Source organism: Lepidothrix coronata, unplaced genomic scaffold, assembly GCF_001604755.1.
Source record: "Lepidothrix coronata isolate B3197 unplaced genomic scaffold, Lepidothrix_coronata-1.0 Scaffold20, whole genome shotgun sequence".
NCBI lineage: Eukaryota > Metazoa > Chordata > Aves > Passeriformes > Pipridae > Lepidothrix > Lepidothrix coronata.
In genome coordinates, this window is record NW_016690200.1 from 3459927 (window position 1) to 3482867 (window position 22941).

The 22941-nt window shown below is 39.4% G+C and overlaps 1 protein-coding gene across 10 annotated transcripts in view; it reads left to right on the top strand.

The window, feature by feature from the left end:
- The window catches only part of USP6NL (USP6 N-terminal like), a 117991-nt gene that overhangs the window by 58787 nt on the left and 36263 nt on the right, over window positions 1-22941 (top strand). For all 10 annotated transcript variants that reach the window (XM_017807844.1, XM_017807841.1, XM_017807845.1 and 7 more), the window contains 2 exons: window positions 15245-15284; window positions 19651-19731. In XM_017807844.1, coding sequence (XP_017663333.1) covers window positions 15245-15284; window positions 19651-19731 — 121 coding nt within the window. The remainder of the gene's footprint in view (window positions 1-15244; window positions 15285-19650; window positions 19732-22941) is intronic.

The following is a 22941-nucleotide window of genomic DNA, read 5'->3' on the forward strand; positions in this document are numbered from 1 at the left end:
AGGTTTGCTTAAGAGAACACACAGAGGCAGAGGGAAGGTGCCTTTTTATTTAACAGTGGAGAAATTGGGTGGTGATTGGAAAGTGATAGGACCTTTCCCTTCAAGTGAAATATCTCACTTTAACCTTCTTTTAAGACCCACAGCTGATGTACCTGATATCCCTGGTCAGTTCTAAGTGTTGTAGTATTTATTGTTTACAATAGTTGGGACCATCTTTACCCAGCACTGTCTTAAATTTTCAGTAGCTGCTGCCCTAAGAACACAATTTAATTTGTTTGCTGCAGTATTTTATTTTGGAGTTCTGCAAAATGTGTGGATGTTCTTGTTAACTTTTGGTTATTAGAAGGAAATTGGTGTGGACAGGTTATTAAGATAGCTACTTAAAACAAAAGAAAAAAAATAGCTGAGTTAATACCTAATGAATTTAGGGAACAAGAAAGGAAGTTCAGTGAGAAGTACCAAAGCATTATAATAATGAGACTTGTTTGAAATGAATACAGGGAAGTTTTAGAGGGAAGTGTGATGTGAGAAGGTTTTCAGCAAAGCCAAGCTGTAAAATAACTCATGGGGAGCTGAAGGGTTCTGTCCCTTGAGATGTTTAGGACCAGACTGTGCAAAATGCACCTATGGGGAGTTTGGTCTGTAGGACTGACTAGATTGTAACAGCTGCTCTACTGAAAACATAAACTGTACATGAGAGGTGTGCAGGAACCAGAAAGAGTGAAAATCTCATTAGTGGCTAAAATGGAGAAAATTTGGCCTTACCAATTGCTGTTGTTGCCAGGCTGTGGTGGGTCATGGTGTCTTTAAGCCATGTGGTTTGTGGCAAACCAGTCTCAACTTGGGGATTTTTTACATAATGTATTGCCAAAGAACACAGCTTGTGATTGCAGATTTGGATACAGGGGACACACACACTCCAAAACATGAAACTTTAACAGACACCTGAAGGAAACCCCTGTCTCCCCTCTGCCTCCAGGCCAAACTTCCCTTTGTGTTGTGGGTTACCCTTGGATCACCCCAGTTCCTTTGGTGAGGCACAGGGAGTGCAGGAGGTCCTGCATGGAATGGCTCCTTTCTGCTGCTCCTGGTTTCTTACTTGTTTTCATCTGCTGTTCCTTGTGTCTTATGTGTTTTCTTCTGCCCCAGTGTGGGTCTCCCATGGGATCCAGTCTCCTTGGAGATACATCCCAGCATGGTGTGCCTCCCTCTGGGAGTGTATCTATGGCCACATTCCCAACATCTCCTTCCGTGGGTCTCTTCTGCCTCTCCAATTAGTATTGCTCCCTTTATTAATATAGATTTGTTTCTGTCAAGTACTGTTGGCCTTCCTCACTGTCACCTGGTGCACATGGGGTAGTGCCTGTTAAAACTTTACTCTTCACTTACATAATGTTTCTCTTGGAGAATCCCATGTCAGGGACTCATCTTGTCATGACCACGAGTATTGAGAGAGCAGTTCAGTGTATTTTATACAGGTGCACTGTGGTTACCCACAAACATAAAAATATTAAAAAAAATCCCAAAAAGACAGCAAAAAACCTTCAGGCATAGTCCTTGTCCAATACAATTTATTTCCAGTAAAAATCCTGCTGCGTTCCTGATGTCACGTGATGGTGCAGGAATGCTGAACAGCAGGGGTGATGTGAAAAGTGCCATTCAATTTTAAAAGGAACATTTTTTTTTCCTCTGGGAAGTCCAGCACCAGTGTCTGTATGTACAGTCTGCAGGGTTTTGATAAGATCAGATACTCTTGTCTAGAAAGTGCAGGAGAGGGAGAGTTTGTGCTCTACCTGTAGTTGCTGGAAGTCCAGCAGGACATCTCAAGGGACTCTGTAGGGCTCAGATAAGCCTGAGTGTGTGATAGATGACTCTTGCAATCAAGTATTTTAGGAATGGGAGAAATGCCTGAGATCTCTTCACAGATAGTCATAACAAAAACTGTTTTAACTGGTTTTGGAAATGAAAAAGGCAGAATGTGTTTGGTATTCATAAAAGACAAGGGGGTTGTTAGTTGATTTTTTTCCTTTTTTTCTCTCCTTTTTGGTTTGTTTTTTGCGTTTGTTTTCCTCTTCTTGGATATGTTGTGTCTTTTTGGTCAACATTGTGTCAAGCTACCTCTTTTTTTTTTATTATTTTTCCTCCAGATTTAATCACAAATTCGCATTTCATGCTCAGAATACACACACATACACAAAGCACCAGAATCTTGCAGTTAAAAAACCCAACAACCAAACTAATAGAAAACAAAAAATTACACCCCATGCCCAAAAACCAAACTCCAAACACCCTGCACCCCCCCAAAAAAGCAGTTCCTTTCTGTCCTATCTCAGAACCTGGCTAAATTTTGAAGTAAATGTTTTTAGAATTCTCACTGTGGACTGTTCTTTTCTCCACAGTTTGCCTTGTAGATACTCGTGTTTGCAGTTTTTCTAGCAGCAGTCATTGATAAGGGAATAACTTCAGGGAAAGAAACCTGAAGGAATTTCTGAGTGTCTTGAAGCTCATAGCAGGCATTCCAGTAATGCCTGGGATCTGGGATTTGACCCTTCCCCCTCCTTGAATTCTTTAGTTGATTTGTTACTGTTTTGGGATGGTTGAAAAAGCTACTGAAATAAATGTGTCATTCCTTGGGTGGGGGCAAGTTCCCTGCTACAACCAGGAACATTTTCAAAGGTGTTTATTTCTTTAAGCTGACAATTTAAATAATATCTGTATTAATTTGTCAATTTGGAAGTGACAATGATATGAATAATTTCTATAGTCTAAAAAAATTATTAAAGGTCTTAAAGCAGCAAAAGAAAGCAAGAAATCCAAATGAAAGTCAATATTTTGTAAACAAATAAGAATTTAAGCTTTATCTGAAGATCATTGAAGCACATACTTGAAGATTTTTTTTTTCATGAATATATCCTTGTATTTAGTTTTTGTGAAATTCTCCAGTTAGCTACGGGGACAAAATAACTTTATTCCTTCCCCTTGCTCCTTGCCCCAGATAATTTTAAGGCTGAATGACCCTTGGCTGATTGGGGTTTGCAAAACAACCTAAACTTTGTATGTGGGCCTAAAGAAGGGTGGAAGCTGAAACCAGAATTTTGCAACTCTAAAGGTCAAGACCAGTCTGAAGAGCTGGTCCTCTTTGGGGCCTTTCAACCCAGGGAAAAGTCAGGGAGCAGGAGAAGCCAAATGGCCTCTGTTTCTACTTAGGATGGCTCAGAAAGCTGAAAGTTGAGCACATGCAAACAGCTCAGAGACATCTTCCTGTCCCGTGAGGATTTATATTGCCTGGTCTCTTCTAAGTGTCCTTGTGTGTATATTCTCAATGATTCTTTTGTATTTGTCTCTGTGCATCACCCAGATGTGAGGGAGGCATTTTCCTTTATAAAAAAAACTTTTCAAGGCCCCAGTTGTGCTTTCCTAAGTAAGATGAAAATAACATTGCTTTTTGGAATTTGGGACAGCTACAGCTCAAGGCCAAATTTTATTACTCCTCATTGGAAAACATAGATTCTGACTAAAATGTGCTGAGTAATGTATTGTGGAAAGCATTGTAAGTGTCCAGATCTCAATAGATACGAAGTAGAGATAACAGAAGAAACCGCAATTTATTTACTGCAACTTTTCAAGAGCTTTTTTCTTTCTGTTGTTCACTGATGAATGCCAGCAATGGAATTGTCCTGGTAACTTTTGGTCATGAGCTGTGGAAGTCATAAGCAGCCATGATACATTGAGAAAATTAAGAAGTTATTTCATTTCTCCAGCTCGCACTGTATGAGTTCTTTGCAGGCCTTGTTGTTGTCAAGGTCTGTGTTAACTTGTGTTAATAATTATCTTATAGCAGTAACCAATATTGTCAAGTTTTGTGTCTAACTTGGCTGATTCAGTTTAAACACTTTTTCTTTTTACTGGCTGCTCAATAATTGGAAACTGGGGATGTATGTGCAGTGTGGCAGATGCTCTTATGGTGATAAATATCCTGGGATCAGCATAGCGATGTTGGAAGTTTATTTGTTTGTTTTTTAGAGAATAAAAAGTTGTACAATAAAAGTACCAATGGTAGAAAATACAGATGTGGTCCCATTCATGAGGCTCCCTTCAAAATTCGGGTTAGATTTTCGTGCTGCTCTTACAGTAGCTCAGTGCTGATTCTGATGGAATTGTACCAATTCCCAGCAGCTGAGAATGTGACTCATACTCTTAGTCTTAATCCCCTGAGTCTATTAAAGCACTGAACATGCTTTGAGAATAGTTTGCTAATGATGGAGATTACCAGGGTGCCAGAGGCACTTTTCAAATAGCAGAATTCATTCTTTCCTTTGCTGAGAGAGAGACCTGCCTGCTCTTCTCCATCAACTTCGCTCCTTAAAAACAGGTATTGCATTTTTATTAGCTCTGATGCATTTCTGCAGCATGCTCCAAAAAATGAGCTAGGGGAGCTAAGAAGTGGAGAGCTCAATCAAGGATTGTGAGATACTCTATTAAATGAAGCTATTGATTCTTTTTTTTTCTTTTTTTTTTCTTTTTTTTCCTTAACCCTGAACTTTTTAATAGGGAGCAATATGATGAACATCCAGTTACCTTCTCTCTCTCATTCTGTTTCTTGGTAGTTTATATGTAGCCTTGCTGGAAAACAGTCCTTGTCTCTGAAGTATTCTTTGTGCATTCCTTAATATTTTCTCCAATGTGCCTGTTGCACCACATGTCTCAGAGCAGTAACTCTTGCACAGCTCACCCTGCTGATTTGGGTGGGTCCACAAGTGAGTTCTCTCCAGGTAAGAGGTGTAAGGACTGGGCTCTGAGGGCTTTTGGCAGCAAAAGAAGTTATGCTGAGATTTTGGGTAACAGAAATTAAAGAAAGAAGCCTGTTAGCTGTAATTTGATAATAATCAAAGTAGCATTAAACAAATTGAGATTTTATATTATTTTAATTTCAAATTTTTAGTAGAAAAGTCACAGAATCATAGAATCATCAAGGTTGGAAGAGACCCTGAAGATCATCCAGCCCAACCCATCACCACCACTGTAATCCCTAAACCACATCACCCAGTGTCAGATCCAGGTGCCTCTTAAACACCTGACTCCACCACCTCCCTGGACAACCTATTCCAGTGCCTGACCACTCTAATAGTGAAATTTTTTTTTTTCTAATATCTAATCTGAATCTCCCCTGTCTCATCTTAGGGCCATTTCTGTTTAAGGCCATTAAATCTGCACCTCAGAGTTCAAGGAAAGAGCACCAAGGCTACTGGGAGAGTTCCACACTTGTTGTTCCCAGTGACATGCAGCCACCATCCTTAATTTTCTTGGTGCAGTAAATATTGCCAAACCCATTACGTGATGTTCTAAAAGTGCAGCGAAATGTTTATACTTAACAGTTCAATTATAAATGTAAATTTTACCGCATTTTATTTATCATGGTAATTCAGGAGGGAGTTGCTGTCATTTTCCTCTCCTCTTTTCTTCTCAGCTTTGTGAGACAGGGTCAGAATTGCTTGTCAGGAGAGTGGCTTAACCTAACTCTTCCCTCCCTTGGGAAGAAGTGTGCCAAGTTCAGCCTCTTTCAGCTGTCAAGGACAAAACTTTATTTAAAAAAAAGTTCAGATCTCAGATATTACAGAAAAGTCGTGTTTTTCTTCATTCTCTTTCTCCTAAATATATAAATATGCCTCATTTTGACCATGTAGAATTTTTCATGTGGCATTATAAAGATTTAGCATGAGAACTCCACTGGAGTCTTCTATTATGTGCTGTGGATTTTGCCCTCTAATATGTGATACACTTCTCTGGACTGATTGTGCTCTGAAATATTCATTGCTAATCATTGTATTAAGGAACTGCTGTAAAAAAGAAAACCAACCACACACTCAACTCTATTTAACATTCTTTCCTTTTGCCCTAATGTACACTGAGGATGTTATCTTTATTTAAGGAGAGAAGTGGAAGTTTTCCTGGGTTAGTAATTGAGATTCAAATTGCTTGTTTTAGATCCATTTTCCTGGCATTAGACAAATACTTTTTTTTTTCTTTTTTTCTTTACCTGCTTCCACAGGGAACTAGTTTTAAAAGAATATTTTAATTGCATTTCTGTATGACAAAGCCTGTTTTTTGAAAACACAGCAAGACCACTATTTATTGCTTATGGAATTCCTGATAAGCTGAAATGAATCCCTGCTTACCATGCAATTGTGAAGTGATGGGGCTGAGCTTGAGACCAAGGTCAACACAGAGTTTTATTTAAACCTCACTGACAGTGGAAGAGCACATTGGACCTGCTGTAAAATTCACTTAGTCCTGTCCATTCTGGCTGAGTTTACAGCTCTGCTTCCGTGATGGACAATGACCTTTGGCCTCTGGATTTGTCTCCAGTTATGGTGGTGGTTTTGTTGTGATCCTTCTCTCTGTGTTCATGCATTTGAACTCATGTCCAAAAGCATGAGATGTGTGTGGCAATTTGCTTCCTTAAAACGATGTCTTATTTTGCAACAGCAAATGTGGTCAGACACGATGCTTTAAAAGGTGTTTTGGTTGCTACAAGGAACTCTTCAGTGCTTTTGTTGTTCACTTTTTCTCACACTTGCTGCTCTAAGAAGTATTTTTGCCAGCCTGATGGTGAAAGTGGTTGTTTATTCAAAGCTGTTTCATGGTAATTATCTAAACCAGACCCAGCAAAGGGACCTTCTCTCTTGGGTGGTCACTGGGAGCTTCACAGCCTTCTAGGGTTTTACAGTATTTGCACATCACTTGTGTTCCTGGTGGCAGGATTTCACCAGGAGAAGGTGGAAGTGCCTCACTCCTGGTTTTGGCCTGGTCACTGTCCAAGCCAGACTTGCTTTAGAACCTCCTAAAGCCAAGGAGGCTGTTTGAACCCAGACTCACCTCATTTTGTGTGAGACTCGAGGTCATCTTGGACCATTTGAAGAGAAGCCAACGCCTGCAATTCAAACAAGAGCTGAGAAACCCCCTCCTGGGCTGGTATTTACAGCCACAAGAGGGAAGTAGGAGGACTTCAGGTGTACCTTGCTCTGCCAGTTTTTGTTGAGTTCATTTTGGATTCCATTGGGGAATAAGCAGCTTTGCCCACCTGCTGTGCTCTCATGGTTGCAATGATTTTTTAACATCTACGTCTCTACAAGTTACCAATGAATTTTTCAGTGATTTGGACTGCGAGTGTCAGTTCATGTACAAAAGTGTTTAAGATGTTCTTCTCTTTAATTCAGTTTTGTGCATCTTAGTCTAAACTGGATTGTTAAAGAATAACTTGAAAGGGGTTTTGGGTTTTTTTTTCCTTTTAAATTTTATTTTTCCTTTGTGTTATCATGGTGATCTAGTGTATGGCTTTTCTACTACTCTCCTTTCAGGCAGCTTCTTCCTGTGGAAGGAAGAAATATTCTGTTGTTATTTGTTATAATTCAGAATGGTGTGGACCTTTTTTCCCCTCAAACGGTGTCACAAGGGTACCCATTTCTTTAGCTTATTCTTAGGACTAGAATTGAAATTTGAATTTTAAATCCATTCTTTTAGCTGAGTTAGTCCAGGCTGTCACTTCAACAATCCTCTGCAGATACAGAAGGTAACAAGGTGAATGCAACCCTGCAGATTTGATGGCAAACACGAAAATAAGCTGCAGGAAAGTTCTGCCGACTAAGGACAAATAATGTGTTTTTGTTAACAGCTGCTGCTACTTGATTTGAGTAAAAGATCACCCACTGTGTACAAGGAATTCATAAAGTACTTCCTTGTATGGAAAGAACTATTAGGCAGCAGAACTGAAAAAAAAAAGATTGAATATGTTAATATGGTTTAATTTATACATTCATAAAGCGATACACGATGGCTTTGAGTTACTGCTTAAGCTCCAAAACGTGAGTATTCAGCATAATCATTGTTACCACATATGTTTCCTACCAAATTTAGCATTTATAGCAGATTGAAGTAACTGAATGTAGGGAATGGCCAAAGTGTGTTTCATTGGCACAGATTAAGGATGCTGAAAGATGTCAGGGACAACAGTTTTTAGAAGTGCAAAAATGCTTCTGCTCTCGACCCGACGAAGGACCCACCAAAATGGGGTTTGACACCACCAGAGGTTATTTCCTAAAAGAACCAAGTGCAGGTTCACAAAGCTTGGAGCTTCAGCAGTGAGCAAATCCATATTGCTGGGACCTCCCCTCTTAGTTAGCTGGTGTTGAAACACGCTCTGCACAGCACATGAGTTTTAACAGAGATGGAGCTGCCAGCCAGCAAACCCTGGCTCTCCATGGATCTGTGGTGTGAGGGAGCTCCCCTCCCAGCACGACTGGAAAGAAGCAGGTGTGTGTTTAAGGGGAAAGATCCCACGTGTTTTTGACGTTATCACGTGTAAATTAGAGGCAAGGCAAAGAGGCTCGTTCTTTTTTTCATTTGTCTTTCAGACTCTGGAGAGTTTTGAGGTAGCTTAGGTTAATTTTTATCTTTTTTTAAAAACACTTGGCATTGATTCTGGGAGGACACTCTTAACCCCAGCCGTCATTTACGCACCATTAAAGTGGCGTCAAAAATCACAAGAAATGCTGACGTGCCCAATTAAGTGGATTATAGATTTTTCTCAAAGGTTTTGTGATTCCAAGCTGGGAAGACTTTAGAGTTTGCATACAGAACAAATCTCTTCTACTAAAGTCTCAGGGAAGCACATATTTTAGCGTTTGGCAGTGAAATCACAGATATCTTTTTTCTGCTATGAATTTCCTGAACACTTTTCATATTGGCAATAAAAACTTTACAGTGAAGTCATCTTCTTCCAAGCAGCAAAGTACTTCACTAAAAAGTCACCATTTTGAGATTTAATTGAATTTGAGAAAACTTTTGATTTTATTTTATCTTATTTTTCTGCACTACTTGAGACTTTCTGGACAGGAGCTACATGTTCATGGCACTGTGCTCTGCATATTGGCAGCTGCAGCCACAGAATCCACAAATAATAATTGCAACTAAAACCTAGTCACAAAATCACATGTGGTCCATTTTTTTTGCCAGCATTAAATTCTCTCTGCAGCATATTTCCTGATAATTATATTGTGGAATATCACATTGGCTGATCCCATATGTTAATTAATTGCTTTGGCTTGCTTATGAATTTTAACAAAACTTCTGAAAGCTGTTTTTTAATCTGCTGTAGTCACCACCCCCATACTGTGCAGAGGTTGTTCAGTGAAAATTCAAAGTGGATGATTATAGTAGCAGAGCTCCAATTATTTTGAGAGACAGACACAATCAGAATTGTGAGTTATGTAAGTAAATTGTGAAATGGGAAGAAGTGAGTGAGCTGTAGAGTTTTAGCTGTGGAAAAAAAGCAGTTTTCTTATTTTCTCCTTAATATTTTCAGAAACCTTTTCCATGTACTGTTGGTTTTGAAAATTACACTCTTGCCTTTAATTTCCTTTGAGAAGCTGGAAGATTAAAGCAATGATTCATAATCAGGATTCCTCTGAAAATTACCTTTTTGGACCAAAGGGTCTGAATTAAGACCAAGTTGTGCTTTAGATTTGTGCTATAAAGAGTAGAATAACTTAATCATAGGCCTAAAAGAAGGACAAGACATTGAAATAATGTTTTATTTCTACTTAGAATGGTTAATGAGGTTTTTTTAGTTGGCTTTAGAAAAGAGTTTGCTGTGAGGCCACCTTGTGCCACACTGCAGACATAAAACCAGTCCTTACAGGGAATGATGCTGGTTCCTGTGGTCTCACAATTGTCTTATTTATGTTCCCTTCTATCAGGTGATTGTCAAGCATTTTTCAGCAAACTTTGGAGCAAAGATCAGTGTGCATATACTTAGAACAGGCTGTATGTATATATCTCTCTATATTTATTTATATATATCTAAAAATAAGATGTGATTGTGTTGCAAAGCACTGTTGTAAGTATCCATAATACTGTGTATTGCCCTGGCAGCTTTATGTGCCGTGGGTCAGACCCTGAGGGGGAGGCAGACCTAACAGAACACCTCCTTAGTGTGTTTATTGCTGTAGAATTGCTTTCCCAGTGTGAATGTACTCTTTTTTTTTTTTTGTCTAGTAAAGCTATAGCCTCCTACAACTCACTTCTGACAAATTACACAGCCTAAAAACTGGTCTTACTTGGGAAGATTTACTCTTTCCCAATACACCTGGAGACTGTAAGGTTGCAATTTATTACTCAGCAATCCGAGTTTGATGTTGTACAGCAAAACAACTCCATTTTTACTAAAGCTTTTTGTGTCCACATACTTCTCAAGCGAATTCTTCCCTTCTCATACCTTACCTGTGCATGAATTTATTTCATGTCACTTTTGAGTTTTATGCCTCACTAATGGTTTTATGGATGTTTCACTCACAAATTTCTTAGTCATGAAAGTTTCAAAATTATACAAATGACTGTTTTTAAAAAATTTTTTAAAGAATTCCTTCAGAATAAGTCTCCTGAATAGTAGCAGGTATGTTTTCTTCATGCATTTAAACACTTAATAGTGCATCACAAATGACAAACTGAATGCCCAGCATCTCTTTCTTCATGATTAACTCAATGAGACCGTGAAGATGAGTGTCCTGCAAGAAACTTTTCCCATATTATATTTACTGTGTGAAACAATTTTGCATAGGCACTGCACCACAGCCTTTATGAGGATCCAATTTTTTTTAATAATCATGTTACACTGAGCTCAATGATGTAGGAATATTGAATTTAGTTGACTTTTTAATTCAATAATGACTTGCATGTATTACAGTTATTCCTGCAAATGTTTCATTGATAAAGAGCCTCAAATTCTTCACAGTGCACTGGCTAATTCTCCCTGGGGCAAGAATACAGCAAGCAAAGAGGGTTTTTAAGCAAGTGCTGTGTTTTGAAATAGAATTTATGAGAAATGACAATAGAGCATACCAAGAAATTTTGAACATAACAATTCTTTGGGCAGTTAAGCTTTGTAGTAAAGATTTTTAGTCTTATTGTGGTCAATTTTTGCCACTTTTTTTTTTTCTTTTTTTCCCCAATGAAAAATTGATTGCCAGGCTTTATCCAATTTGTAACTGTGAAGAATTGGATTGATCCTCTGGAATTTAGAGTTTGGGGTGATCGGTGTATCAGGGCTGCTGATCATTGCACTAAACATCTTCCATCCTCAACTGAAGCTGCAGAGGATAGAGGAGGCTTTAGATTTCTTAAATTTAAGCCAAACTAGAAGCAGGAAAATGCTGTGATTTGAGCCAGCAGGGAACATACTTGGGATTTAAATACAAGTGTAAGAAAAGAGCAAATCTGATGAGTGGCTAATATAAGAACGTCTTTCCTCGTGATTGTATTGAACAAATATATCAAAGTGATGTTTAAAGATTTAAGCAGCAGCAGTGGGTAGGTGACTGTAAGCTTGTTAAGTCTTAGGCTTTTCAATTCATTTAAGCTACCACTGTTACTCGAGGAAGCTAATTACAACACAGCTTAATGGTCAAAACCATGGATCTGCATATTTAATGTTCTGAAGGGACAGGTATTTATGCATTTAAGATCATTATTTTAAGTTATCTTGAAACATTCATGAAACCCTGTGTTAGCCATCGTGGGGGATTTAAAGATGTAAAATCCATTCATCCCTTAAAATGCAACTTAAAAAATTTCATTTTCTATCAAGTCCTTGTTTTTCAAAATGAAATCTTGTTTCTTTGATCTCACAGCCATTCTCACCAGAAGGTGGGAATAGCCCAGATGGAAAGATGGGAAGACAACTTTGGGCTGGTGTTGCAGATCAGCACCAGTGAGGACCATGGGTTGAGGTCCTGAGTTCAGTCAGACCTTGGAAGGAAGTAAGCACTAGATTCCAGTGAGATGGCTTTGAGGAGCCTCTTGCTAGAATTCCCAGCGTTCACCTTATTGGAACTGGGATTTGGACTTGCAGTGTTTTGCAGCTCCCAAACCTGGTGACAAGATCTTCACCCCTTTCTCTTAGTGCTGTAACTCCAGAGCTGCTTGGCAGTATCAGAGCCCTGAGCTGCTGTTGGGATCCAGTGTGGGCTGCCCAGCCTGGAGCTGGAGCTCCTGCCTTCCTGCCAAAGGCACAGACCAGGGTGGTGATTCTTGATCCCTGGCTGATTCAACAGGTGACTTTGCCTAGTTTGGGTTTTTCTTTAGTGTGGACAGCAGAGTGTTAAGATTTCGTTTCTGGTTAGTGAAACCTTATTTCCATGAGTTCAGTTAAAAGCATCCCTGTGACTCCTCTTTTGGATAACCAAGGATTGTGTGGTTCCAAGCTAATTACGTTAATCAGTTCTGTTCTCTCTGCATCCCCTAAATGAATATTACTTGAGCTATTAAAGGAGAAAACAGTCATCTTAGGGGCAGGATATTGCTATATTATGTTAATATTGTTTACTACTTCACATTATTATTTGGTGAAGTGTGCAGATGAAAATCATGGAAAAATGCAAGTTTAAATAGACTGGGGATGATGGGAGAAGATTCAACGTTAAAAGAAATAATGAAGGTATAACAATGTTTGATTGGTTAGGCTGGGGAAGGAAGGGGAAGACTTGTCATTATAAAGAAAAAATAGAAGGTGCAATAAAATAACATTGATTAATAGGCATTAATTGATTTTGTGTCTGATCCCACCTAATCATGTAAAAAAAAATCCGTAAGGTTCTTCTGCACAGAAAACACATATGCTAAGGGGAAATGTATTTATTTAAAAAACTTTTAGGGGCTTGAGAGAGTTTGTGTGCCCACTGTGCCTTTCCTCAGTCCTTGCAGGATAGATTTGAGTATTTAGCTGGGTGAGCACGTGGGTGTAGTTGGTGCCATCTCCTTATTTGAGAGGAAGGTCTCCAGGAACTCGGTGCATTCCAGTCCAGTGAGTTACTGAGCAGCCCGGGGCGATTCCCTGGGCTGCTGCTTCTGCAGCATCAAGGGGAATAAAAACATGGGGCTGGCTTCAAGTGCTCCTGTGGAATTCCAGTGGAGGCACATGGAATTAGGGCACAGCTGTGCAGCTCAAGAAATAACGAGGAATGTGGGCATAAATTTGCTGCTGGATCGATTTGGTGAGGGAGTGCAGTGTCTGCTTCCCAGGGCCTGCTCAGGAGGTTTGGTGAGGGAGTGCAGTGTCTGCTTCCCAGGGCCTGCTCAGGAGGTTTAGTGAGGGAGTGCAGTGTCTGCTTCCCAGGGCCTGCTCAGGAGGTTTGGTGAGGGAGTGCAGTGTCTGCTTCCCAGGGCCTGCTCAGGAGGTTCAACCACGCCTTTTCTCTGCATATTGATGGTAACTTGGAAAATTAGCTAGTAAATCACTGCAAAATATTGTGAAAAATAAGATTTGATTAATCTTGCATGTGATCAGCTTCCATGCTGGATCTGCCAAGGGTAGGATAGGCTGTCAGGTGGTACCAGTTAAGCAGAGGAGCTGCTGTGTCCAGTGAGTCCCCAGGGATGTGGAGCTGTCACATCCTTGTCCTGCACACTGCTGGCAGCACTGCAGGGAAAGGAGTTGGTTGTGTGCCCAGCTGGGGGGACCTCAAAGACTGAGGCTGGGGGGGGTGGGCAGGGCCTGCAACTGTCACTGAACAACTGGAAATTTTAAATGACGTGGAAAGGCTTAGAAATCTTTGTTCATCAAACCAAACAGCAGCGACCCCAAGCAGATTGTATTAAGTTGAATTTTTACTTCCCCTTTGTTTCTCCACCCGCCCTTCAAATAAACTGGATTTTTAGGTCATATTTGGCATACAAAGGGCCTGCTTTCAGTTGTTTGGTTTAGTTATATGAGAATGTGGACAATAATTTGTGACATTACAACCTCAGGTAGCGCTGAATATAGGCTGTTTCTGGTGTGTTAGATGGTAATCAAGAGTTTTTTTGATTTTGATGTTGCTTGCCAAGAAAACTTTTAGATACCTGGAAAGTGCTCCTAAATGCATGGGCTGTGCTTTTTGCAGTGCTGCTCAAAAGGAACAGTGTTTTGGTTTTAAAATTAGTCCTGGGCTGTGTACTGGAAACTTTGACTTGTGTGTGTGGTCTCTGAAAAGGTGTTGATAGGAGCAAGCTTTTCCATTAGATGAAGTAATTCAAATGTGTTTCTTTATTCAAATATAACTTCTGAATCTGAAATGACACCTTTTAAATGAGATAAATGAGACTGAATATAATTCCAGCCTTTTGCATCAGACTGTGCTTGCATTAACATCTGTGGCCTTCCCCCACTGTTTCATCCTGCACAGATTTGATACAGGTCTAAAATACTGTGGTTTAATGGCCTTGCTGTGGAAGGCTGTAATGGTGTGGGTAGGAGGTTTTTCCCCATAATATCAAGACTCAGTAGAAATTTTTTTAGAGTGTTTCACATGGTTCCTGCTTGTTAGTCCTTTTAAAACACGGTTTTGATGGGTGTGTTATTTATCTGACCTCTGGAGCAGAAGAAGGGTAGTTTTGCTGCTTGCAGATGAGCTGCTGTGTTTTCAGAAGCTTTAAAGGAAGGCTCATTTGGCATCAAAGTGGTCCAGTTACTTTTGATATGAAAAACACAAATCTCTTTGAGAAAAACAGAAGTTGGAGCCCTCAGGATGAAACTGGAGTTAATAAAAAGTCTGATTAAAAAGTCTGAACATGTATCTGTTCCAAGGTTTCTTTTTAAGCTTTCCATTCCTAAACTGCCTTTTTATACTTAGGCTAAGAAGTGAAAAGAATTTAAGTTTTAGTACTAATTGGATACCTAGTAACATCTGTTTTTTTTTTTCTTCTTCCTCCTTGTTACTGAGAGTGAGTTTTGTAGAGTTTTGAGAAAATGGAAGTTAACTCTCCTAAGTCAAGCAAAGTCTCAGCACCTTTCCTAGAGCACAGTAGTAAAGGAGGAAAACCTTTATTTTTATTGGTATTTCTCCTAATAATGGTATGGTCAAATAAACAGAATAAAAATCACTTGAGTTTCAGTTCAGTACAGCACAGGGTGCTTTTACAGAAGAAAAAATGAGTCCTTGACTTTTATTAAGCTATGCAATGTTTTTGTTAAGCTATGCAACTATTTTGATTTAGAATCCTAGTTCTGTACTTAAAATATTATGAGTTTGACTTTGTTTGAAAAATAAATTCCGAGGGTTTCTGTGTGAATCTTAGTTCTTTATAGTTCAGAATTCTTGTTTGCTAGTTACTATAAATTGCTGCTGTAAATGGTGACTTGTAAGAACTTACACAGAAATGATTTTGTGCCAGCATTAACCAAGACTAACATGAACTTTGTCTTTGTTTTCAGTCCAGAGGAGCTTCCTGTCCACGATGCAGTGACAGAAAAGGTAAGTCCACTGCCTTCCAGGTTTTTTTACCAGGAAATAAAAGTTTACAGATTTTACAGCTTTTTAAAATATAAATCATGGAGAAACGAGTTGATGAAGCATTTTATTGATTTGCATTCCCAGGGAAGCACGTTCCAAGTGCTGTAAGAACTGTCGTCCTTGAGGCCACATTAATTTGCCCACAGATCCCTTGGGGCCCCCTCATTGTTACATTTACAGCTGGTGCAGGTGGGAGTCCAAAATTCCTCCTGCTGCTGGAGGATTCTGCAAGAGCAGTTTGACACCTGATGTGTTGGGAACGTGGAAAGCAGTAAAAATAATGGGGAACTGAATTGCTGCTTGTCTGGGCCTGGTTACTGTTGGCATTCCCCCTTGGTCAGTCAGGCCTGTTGTTATCTCCAAGATCCTGCTTGTTTGTCCGTATTAATAATCTGTATAATCCGAAAACTCAAGATAAACTATTTAAAGCTGTATTTTTAAGTTACCCCTCTTGGCTGCACAAATCAGTGGAGTACATGGAAAAGGGATGGAATGACTTGTTCCAAGGCAGCTCAGCTCCTTGAGTATTAAAAGCAGCAAAATAAATTAATTATTGTAAGCTTCAATTATATCCTGAAACTAGTAAGAGATGCTCTCTGTAGAAGAGTGGAACTTGTGAGTCCCTTTTGTTTTGTGTTGGTTCCTGTGTGTCCCTGCACACACAGCCTGGAATAGTTGTGTTTTCCTGCCATGTTTCATTACATTTAATAACACAGTGAGGGGATGTATAATTTCATTTCCATCAGAAGGGCACAGCAGGGGGGGGAGTCTCTGAGCATAAATATTAGGCAGCTTGCAGTTGCTGTGGTGGGTGTGTTTTGAAGCTCTGATTCACTGTGGCTTTGTAGTTAGCCTTAAATTATTGAGGGAAAATTAGTCTTGGGTCTCTGTCCCATATTGTGTCTGTGCCGGCTCAGACAATGTGTCAGCACAGAAACTGTATTTATTGAGCCGGTGTTAAATTGCAAATCTGGAGTCTTTTTAAAACCATCCAGTGATGCTTCTGTCTTAAACTCCTGGTTACACTCCTGATGGTATCCTGACCTCTGCTGGTCTGAGGTTTATCTGCCTCCTGTCAGCAGGATTTTCAGGATACCATTCATGGGATAATTAATGTGTCATGTTAATGCAGACTAAGACTAAAAGCTTACTGTACAATGCCTTTTGAAGTCACTTGGCAGAACTATTTATGCTTTCTTTTTTCCTTGCTTGTGAATTTTAAAAAATATTCCTAAGCCATGTTTTCATTTCATTTGCAGCTTAGGTAAAGGGTTGATATCCTGGTGAATTTTGAATCTTTGTTCTTCACACACACACACACACACACACACACAAAAAGCTTAAGCTGGGTTTTCTATGTGTATATTTGTTAATTTTTGGTCATAATACCTTTAGTAATTATTACTGTGAGTGTGGAGTAGTTTTGATGCTTCATTACCTTGCTGCACATTTGGTGACTTAAATGCATCAAATCATTGTCCTACATTATGAACTACTTAACCTTGAGATGAATCATCCAGCACATCTGAGATAAAACAGGGGGAGGAAAGATTTTCTGGAGGAGGAAAGGAGAGAGAACTGACCTCAGGAAATCTGGAGTCTGTGTCTCGCTCTGGGTTTGAAGTGTTTTGAAAATGAACGTTTTGTAAGTAATTTTCAGTTTGTTGGGCTTTATCTTTTGTTTGTTTGATTGTAAATTCTGTGGTGAACAGTTCAGCAAGTTCTGGTGTTGTCTGAGGCTTCTGCTCTCCAGGCAGGTGCAGTGCTGCACACAAGATGGATGCTTGCCAACTTAACTCCATGGTTTTTTTGCTTTCACTGGTGCGTCATTTACTGACATCAAAATAAGAAACCCTCTCTGCTTCAATTAGGGATTCTGTTATTCCCAGTAGCAAAAATGCTTCCAAGTGTAAAATGTACTCAAAAGACAGATAAATGGAATTTTTTCTTTTTTTTTGGTGACAACTACATGGAACTTGCCTGAAAGAGCAGCAGCAGCTCTGAACACTGAGCTGCCTCAGATCTGTCCATGTTTTCAGTGTTGTACCTGTTAGACATGAAAGGGAACATAATCCAGACTGGGAAAGAAAGAGCTAAAAATTTTCAACAACTGAACCCAGAAATAATTGCTATTTTGACTACAATAGCATCACTTGAGAATGGGGATAAATTGACACAGAGACATGAAAGCTTGAACAAACATACAATTGAAGTGAGCTCCTGGCTCAAAAGACCAAAAATCTTGAAAGCAGATCAAACATACAAACAAAAAGACTGTGGGAGCAAATAGGGTTTTATTTTTTTCTTACCAATTATCTGAACAACCTGTTGAGGGCAGAGACCTTTCCTGACTTCCTGTTATTCCTGCAGTCTAAACTATGCCTGGAGGACATCTGCTCTTAGAGATGTTAAAAGTGCCCATTGCTTAAAGGGCTTGCAAGCGGGAAGGAGAATCAGCAACAGTGTTGTGAAACTCATGACATGTGGGAAGCAGTGGGTTTCCTACCCTTCCCCTCTAACGGAACTCTTAAGAAATGTCTTTTACAATTATTTTTTTTTAAAGGCAGGTATTTGAGATATTGCCCAGTCCAGCCAGAACACGGACAGGAATGTGGATTGCAACGTGAGCAGTTAGAGAAATTACGGTTGAAAGAGTAGAGGCACTTCTTTTCCCCACAATTTTCTTATACTTGTGTCAGGCTTACATCAGTTGAATTCAAACAAAAACAAGTTGGTTTGGGTTTTTAAGTTGTTTCCAGGACAGTTCATGGACTGAACCGTGGTTGGGATGGACCTAAATGGTCATCAAGGGCTACTCCTGCTTGTGCAAGGCTTTGGACTCCTGAATTAAAGTTCTTTGCCCATTTTGTTGCATTAATATCCCAGAAAGAATGCAAAAATTCTGATGGATAAAAGCTAGTAGTAAAATTAGGATTCTGTTGAGGTAGTAAGTAATAATTTATATATCCTCCCAAGATTTCAGGCTTTATAAATACTTAATGAAAGTATTAATAAATTTTCAATATCCTGCAGAGCTTTAAAATTAAACTTTTACATTGTTACCAGATTGAATCACTAACCATATGAATATCCTTCCTGTCTTTATTAAGCCCTTTACAACAAAACTAAATATTTGTTTATATTCACCTTTGGAGAGAAAGCAATAGCCACACACAGACATTTTTCTGCTTTAACTTTTCCAGTGTGGATCCTCAGCTCCAGAGCGCTATGAAAGAGTTGGAATAGTGTCATTAAAAAAAATGTAAAACCACATAGTTAATAGTTAACTTTGTAACATAATCAGAGACACTTGTGAAATGTCAAACTGGGCTGTAAAAATGATACTAAAAATCTTATTGTTGGAACCAACAAAATACAGATTTTTGTCCATGAACAAAGGTAGCTAATTCCAAAAACTTGTTTGGTTCCCAAATTCTAGAAGTTGATGGCAACTACACCAATATTTTCATAGACAGAATGGCAATCTCTAGGGTAGTAGGGTTGTCCCATGCTTTTAAAGCTGTATATAATAAAACTGAAGTGTGGAATTCACATTTTTATGATTGTTATGCATTATACTACTTAATGTAATGATTTGAGAAGATGGGGCTTGCTTTGTTTTGAATTCTCATTCTATCACCTTATTACTGAAATATTCTTGCTAGTGCTACAATTTAAGCAAACAGATCTTCAGAAGAAATCCCTGATGTTAAAAAATACAGGATAATTTAGGTAGAAATGTACCAAGCCAAGGAAGAGAATTATGGCAAGGCTTTCCAGCTCTTAATGTCCAGAATTAGAGCTTATTCCCCCTTCTGCTCCTGCACTGTTGCTCTTGTGTGCATTTGTTTTTGTTCCTGTATTTTGTGCCCTTTTAAAGTTGTGCTTTTTAAGAAGGGGTGGTTTGTGTGGTCACTGGCAAACAGAAGCTGGTTATGTTTAGGGCAGGTCTGGGTAAAGAAGATCATTTCAGAGGCAACTGATTTTTAAATGGCTTCAGCAGAAATTATTTGCCTGAAAACCTACTGAGTATAAAAACAAATGGAAGGCTTTTTTACCTGTCAAAAATGTGTAGAGAAGAAACTTTATAAATTTGTACTTAACTTCTTACAAAATACAGTTCTTCCATAGTGCTGAAAATAAGGGTTTCTGCTTATTTTCAGTTGGTTGTTTTAAGTGAACTGGTGTTACTCTTTGCTGTTCTTAGATGACTGGATAAAAAGTTGATGATGCTCTGTTAAACTTTTTCTCAAGGTTTTTAGAAAAACATGAATAATTTAAAATGTATTCATTTTGAAAATACTGAACATTTCTGATTCCTTTTCAGCAAAAGCACCTTGAAATTGAAAGAACGACAAAATGGCTCAAGATGCTGAAAAGCTGGGAAAAATACAAGAATAGTGAAAAGGTAAAGTTCTGCATGCCTTTGTCACTGGCTGTCACTTCTGAATGGTTGTGTACCCTGAAATTAGATTGTCTGTGTTTGATACCTGAAAAACCCAAACCCCACAGTGAAAGAAAAAGGCTTTTTATTCTTCCAAAAAGCAAAATACATAATAGCCCAATGGTAATAATAATGACCCAACAAAAGTGGTGGTCAAATGCAAGGAATTGTGTTCCCTTTGTTCATGTCTGCAAAACAGTCTGTGGAGAGAGTGGGTTGGGTCAGGTGGGCCATTAAACACCAAGTACTTTGACTTGCTTTAAAAGCTGGGCAGGGACTTTCATGTGCATAGTTTATTTGCTGCAGTTGTAGTCATGATCATCTTAAAATTACAGAAAACTTTCAGCTGGGAAAAACTTGCTGGAGAGGCTGCATTCCCAGCACTGTGTTCTGGGGAGGTTTTCATAGCTGGTCTTGTGGCTGTTTGGTGGCTAATGCACAGAATATGGAGTTCCCAAGTTCAGATTTCCTCTGCTTCTCAGTAGGGCTTAAAATCTGGATTTTCTGTTGGGGACTGGGTGTATATTCTGATGCTGCTGATCCAGCTGTGTTTTGCTGAGGACTTGAGGACACCAGTTGCCCACCCCAGGTTCCTGCAGATGACTGGCCTGCAGTGTTGCTTTACTCCCTTACTGGCCTTTAGCAAATAATCTGTGCAAAGTTGAAAGCTTTAAAGGGAGAGATTGAGCCCAGAATCCTTGTTAGCCTGCTGGGCAGGGAGCTGAGATACTACGAGGGAGAAATTCTCTTGGCATGTCCCCTCATCCTGTCTGCTCACTGCCTGTGTTTTGGATACCAGTAGCTGTGTTTGCACTTTGCTTTTGTTAAAAACCACAGCCAGTGGTTGATGTTTTTCAGGGTATAGCTAAGAAGCCATTTTAAAAGTCCATTTTATTAAAATATGACGTGAATCCATGAAAAATAATTATTTGTTGCTGAAGTTTTTCTTACGGTCCTGCTTTCTGTCCTGTCATCTTTTCTGGAAGGAGAAGCTACAGGTCATAACACCTGGGACTTTGTTTCTTTACTGTGGCAATAGGGTGATTTGAAGATCAAATATGTATCCAAATCCAAAGGGATGATAAAAAAATGAAATCTGTGTAACAGCTACTTTGTTTGCTAAGAGAATGTTAAATATGACCTTTCAGGTAACACAGTGACAAGTCCAGCAGTGGTTGTGCTCTTCAGCCGTGGGTGATGTGGGTCCATGATACACTGACTTAGGTGAATAATCCTCTCCTCACCAGGCATGCAGAAGGTGCAGCAGATCAGCTGAGCAGAAAGAGCTTCAGTTCATGTAACAAATTATAGGCTGAACTATAAATAGTGGCAGGAATAATTCAATATGTTCATAAAGGGATGAACTTTGCTTGAGGCTAGGAAAAATTCTCACTCATTGTTGAACTCTAGTGGAGCACATGAGACTTAAAAAACAAGGGTGTTTTCCTTATTCTTTCTCACATCTTGTGTGGTAAGTGAACCAGAACATAGAGAACAAAGAATCAAAGGCAGACATTATTTGTCACTGCTCTTTATGAAAAGCCTGGCCACGTTCTCAGGGTTGTGCAAAACTCACAATTAAAGACAGTTTTTATCTGGAGGTGTGTTGGAAGAGTGCACCAGTTTTCCTCGCTCACATTCTTGCAGCACAGAAGCAACAGTCACAAGAACAGTTCCTGGCTCTTCTGTCTTCACTTGACTGGATAAAGTGGTTAATGTTAGAGGAACAAACTGCTAAAGAAAATGAACAGCCTGTGTGTTGGAGTCACTTCACCTGACACTGCCATGGTTTCTGTGCAGTCAGGCTGCTCCTGAAATCAGTGCTCTTTAGAAATAGCACTGAAGGGAACATTGCAGGAGCAACAACAGTAATAATGTTGTAGGATTATAGAATGTAATTGTAGTGATGACTTGGTTTTGGAAAATGGCATATTTGAGAGATGCTTGTGACCTTAAAAAGAGAACAAGGGAGGTCCCAGGGATACAGCAGGACTTCAGACAACCTGTTTGCAATGAGCCTTCATAATGTACAGCTGAGAGAGTTTTGCCTTGGAGGAGTCTATTCATAGTGTACACATACTGCAAATGAACCCATATATTTGGTTACATTATCCCAAACTGTCATAGGCTTAATTGCAAAATGTAGTTTTCATTTAATACTCTTGCAGAGCTGCCTATAGGCTGCTGCCTTATTTTTTTCTCCTGTAACTTCACAAGAAAAATTAATGAGAAAACATTAACACATGTTAATGTGTGCACGTGAGGTGGTTCTATTTACATCTTTCCCTGACCTTTCTGGAAGAAGAATATCTCAAGAAAGAGATGAGGGCTCTGGGAACCTCACACTGTTTGATCATGGACATACCTATAGGAGCTTGCCTTGCTGACCTTATGTCCTTGTCCAGTCTCTCTGTATTGCTCCCAGGCTGCCTGTCCTTGCTTCCCCCACACCCCACAGGTTTCCTTGTTCTGTTTGAGGTGGTCCATGCACTCCTTAGTCACTCACAGAGGCCTCCTGGTGCGTTTGCCTCACTTCCTCTTTGTGTATAAAACTCCTTGATTCCTGTGTGATTATTTAGGCATCTTTTCCAGTGAAGTCATCATGATTCTTACAGACACCAGTGTCTGAAGTGTGTAACTGCCCTTGTGTCTTTGTGTGATTGATATTTGTCAAAACAAAGCTTTCATCTCCCCATCAGTCACTTCTTATGCAGGAAGTGTCACAGAGCAGCAAAGTTTGTGTTTCAGTGTGGTTTTCTCTAGCTTGTGCTTTTATTTCCTATTTGTATTCTACTGCTCAGTAGTCCAGGGTACAATCAACCACCCACAGATAGTAAATCCTTCCTGGCTTAGTATGATCATAACTTTCAGGAAAGATTAAATAAAACTGTTATATGCTGTATTCCCATTTGAGTATTTCCACCAAAGTATTTCTGTCTTTCCCTGTCTTTCCCTGTCTGCCTTCATCTGTCTGTGATTGAAGTTGCCTAAATTGAGAGGGAAAGGAAGAAGAGAAACAATCAGGGTAGCTGCCATTTCCAGCTGTTCTGGCATTCACACAGAGTGTAATAATCAAGTCTCCACTTCGTTTGGAGTCTGAACACAGAACCTTAATGAAGAACCCTCTTCGTATTCCTGGGATTTTTTGAATGAGGTGGAGCAACTGCTGTATTT